This window comes from Beta vulgaris, chromosome 6 (genome assembly GCF_026745355.1).
Source record: "Beta vulgaris subsp. vulgaris cultivar EL10 chromosome 6, EL10.2, whole genome shotgun sequence".
Taxonomy (NCBI): domain Eukaryota; kingdom Viridiplantae; phylum Streptophyta; class Magnoliopsida; order Caryophyllales; family Amaranthaceae; genus Beta; species Beta vulgaris.
Window position 1 is genome coordinate 29,657,003 of NC_079207.1, and position 3,736 is coordinate 29,660,738.

The 3,736-nt window shown below is 40.1% G+C and overlaps 1 protein-coding gene across 1 annotated transcript; it reads left to right on the forward strand.

Annotated features, from left to right (window-relative positions):
• Positions 1-239: 239 nt before the first annotated feature.
• LOC130592030 (uncharacterized) lies at positions 240-1,945 on the forward strand. Its single transcript, XM_057396066.1, has 4 exons — positions 240-422; positions 508-618; positions 699-765; positions 853-1,945. Exons 1-4 carry the CDS (start codon positions 280-282, stop codon positions 895-897), a joined length of 366 nt encoding a protein of 121 aa, XP_057252049.1. The 5' UTR covers positions 240-279; the 3' UTR covers positions 898-1,945.
• Positions 1,946-3,736: the final 1,791 nt, after the last annotated feature.

Below are 3,736 nucleotides of genomic sequence, written 5' to 3' on the forward strand. Positions count from 1 at the left end.
TAAGTTGTCGCGCCACCAATTCCACTACTTTGAGGATTCATCGACCTTCATTTCTAAGGTTGATATTAAAGAATTTTTACTTGAGAAAGAGTTGAATGTTTCCATGATACAAACATTCATGAGGTAATACTTTATTAGTATATAAATTAAAATATACATATATGCCTTAATGAAGTAGTATTCAATCCAACTAATAACTTCCATAATAAGTAAGTTTTATTGTAATCAATATGATTTCTCAGGCTATTATACAATGATTTGAGGCCATCTCGTGAGCCAATGTTTGGTTGGTTATGTCCAAGCTTAGTACGAGATCACAGTTGCGTACAAAACCAAAAGGAGGTGAAAGAATATCTCAAGGATTCTTTGCAAGCATGTTCTCGTCTTGGATATAAGATCATTCTTTTTCCTTACATTGAATCGTATGCTTCTTAAAATCACTTATTACTTTAATTGAATTGACCTATTAGTTGTTCTACGATAATAATAACATTTTTATTGTTGTAGGAACCATTGGACACTGATTGCAATATGTTTGTCACGTAACGAAGTCTACCACTATGATTCTTTGCGTAAAGAAACAATACGGTCCTTACTAGTCAGATCATTGTTAAATAGGTAGCCTAATCGAAACTCAATATATGCACACTTATTAATATTAAAATTACATCTAATCTTATAATAATGTATTGATGTAGTGTGATGAAGGGGGTTATTGCATCTGGACTTCGACAACCAAAACCTCCTATTTGGCATTTAGTCGAGGTAACATGAGTAATTTTTTGCATCCTTTTATAGAAACACATAATACACATCTAACATGTCATTTATTGCATCTTTGGTGAATTTTAGTGTCCGGTACAAGTAGGTGGACGTCCGTGTGGGTATTATGCATGAGGTTCATGCTCGATATCGTCAACCATTGCAAAGATGTTGGTGATCTTTGAAAGGTATGTAACTTTTAGGTTTCCAATTGTTGTTTGTTGTATTTTCGGCCTATTTTGGCCTTTTCGCTCCCAAAATGTAGTTATGAAGTGATTTAACCACAAATTCTCTTTGAACATGATTATATGAGGCATAATATAACTATTATGTAGATTCTTAGGCTTGCATATGTTGTTTGTTGCATTTCGGCAACGAAAAGGCCATTTCCGGCCTATTTTGGCCTTTTCGCTCCCAAAATGTACTGATCAAGTGATTTAACCCCAAATTTTCTTTGAACATGATTATATGAGGCATAATATAACTACTATGTAGATTATTAGGCTTGCATATGTTGTTGGTTGCATTTCGGGAACGAAAAGGCCATTTCCGGCCTATTTTGGCCTATTTTGGCCTTTTCGCTCCCAAAATGTACTTATGAAGTGATTTAACCCCAAATTCTCTTTGAACATGATTATATGAGGCATAATATAACTAGTATGTAGATTCTTAGGCTTCCATTTATTGTTGGTTGCATTTCGGGAACGAAAAGGCCATTTCCGGCCTATTTTGGCCTTTTCGCTCCCAAAATGTACTTATCAAATCATTTAACCCCAAATTTTCTTTAAACATGATTATATGAAATATATTATAACTAGTGTGTAGACTTTTAGGCTTGCATTTGATTTTGATTGAATTTTCGGAAGGTATATGTCATTTTTAGAAGTACTAACTACGGTAAAATGATTGAATTCTTATATATGTGTTTATTCCTTGGTTGTTTTGCATGGTTTATGCGAATTCCACACCACGTTTGAGGAACTTCACCAAAGAAGAAATTGATGAAGTTCGGGATAAGTTGGCGTCCCACATTACCGATGCTTGCATAGGATGAGATTTAGCTCGAATGTACTAGTTTCTATCAATCCTATGTACACTTTTTACATTATTAAATATATTTGAAGTTAATTATTACCTTTCTCCACTTGTCATATATTATCGTATTGCAATTTGCAATTTTTTTTTTTTTGTCCAAGGGAGGTTTTGGGTGGGGGTGGGGTGGTGGGGGCTGCTGGGGTGTGGCTGGGGGCTGGGGGTGGGTGCAGTGGGACAGTGGGGGTGGGTGCTGGGAAGGGGGCAGTGGGGGTGGGGGCTGGGAAGGGGGGCAGTGGGGGGTGGGGGCCGGGAGGGGGGCAGTGGGGGTGGGGGCTAGGGGTGGGCAGTGGGGGTGGGGGGTGGGTGCAGTGAGTGTGGGCAGTGGGGGTGGGCTGGGAGGGTGTGAGGGTGGGTAGTGGAGGGTGTGAGGGTGGGAGGGGTGGGCAGGGGTTGGTGTGAGGGTGGGAGGGGTGGGCAGGGGTTGGTGTGAGGGTGGGAGGGGTGGGCAAGGGTGGGTGGGCTGCTGTGTGCAGGAGCAGGAGCAGGAAAAAAAAAACATATTCAGTGAAGGGCTACGCTAGTTTCAACTAGCGCAGCCCTTCTAAGAAAAAGAGTTGCGCTAGTTCCAACTAGCGCATCCCTTCATAGTAGCATGGCTCCTGGAGCCAGCATCCGTTCAAGCTTAGAAGGGTTGCGCTAGTCCAGAAGGCGCAACCCTTTAAGCTTAGAAGGGCTGTGCTTTTTAGTAAAAAGCGCAGCCCTTCCTTGTGAAGTGAAGGGCTGCTATTAAAAGGGTTGCTGTCAAAAAGCGCAGCCCTATAGGCCATTTTCAGCGCAGCCCTTCTGCATTTTTCCACTAGTGACCATTTTACCCATAACTTCTGACACAAGAATGATAATGAGGTAATACCAACTGGGTTAAAATTTAGACTTCAAGATCTTTCAACAATATATTACATGTGCAAAACAAAACTCTGGATCAAAAGTTATAGATGTTCAAAGTTCAGCTGAAGCCATTGCCTTACGCGCACGCCCGTGCGCATTTATGCTCGACCGTGCATCCTGCAATCAAAAGCCACGAAAGTTTGTACCTTGCTTGCACGACCGAGCGAGATTTTGCTCGACCGTGCATGACTGTGCATGCCCGTGCAAGATGTTGCTTGCCCGTGTAACCTTTTGTAATGTCATATCTTCCGCGTGACATAACTTATGTTAGTTTATATTAATTTTAGCTTATAGATAGGACTTTAAACCTTATTTTCAGGAGCTTAGATATTATATCATCATTATTAGTTGATACTTGGGCTTTTTAGAGAGAGAAAGTGGTAGATCTCCATTGTTCTCCTAGGCTCTACCTCCTTATTGTTCTAATTGTCACTTTACTTCTCATGATATTTTGTCTTGTGATGTGATTTTAGCTAATGATTTCACCCTTCACCCCATATGAATTTGATTTCACCCACGACACTTTTGGTATACTCTTTCTTTCCCCCTGTTCAAGTTTTTGAGAGTCGTATCTATATTTGTCATTTATTTTGGTTTAACTTGATTGTATGATTGAAAAGGGTTGATCTTGTTATGTGGTTGTGGATGTTTCCCTTTCCCTTCCCCTCCCTATATTTATTTATCACATTGAGGACGATGTGTTATTTTTTTTTAAATTGAGGGAATATTTACTTTTTGGTTCATAACTTTGCACATATTTTCGTTGAGGTTCATTATATATTTTATTTCTTATGCATATTTGCACATGAAAATCTTCACGAGACCTTACTCGTCCACTAGGGCAACCTAGGGGTTTAAAGGGCTTCACTAGTACAAAATCAACGATTTGCGTCGGATGCGAACCCCCATTTGCATCGAACATGGGTCCGATATGTCATAGGCCTCGATGCAAATTAAAGAGAGATGATATGCGTCGTATCAGGACTCGACGCAG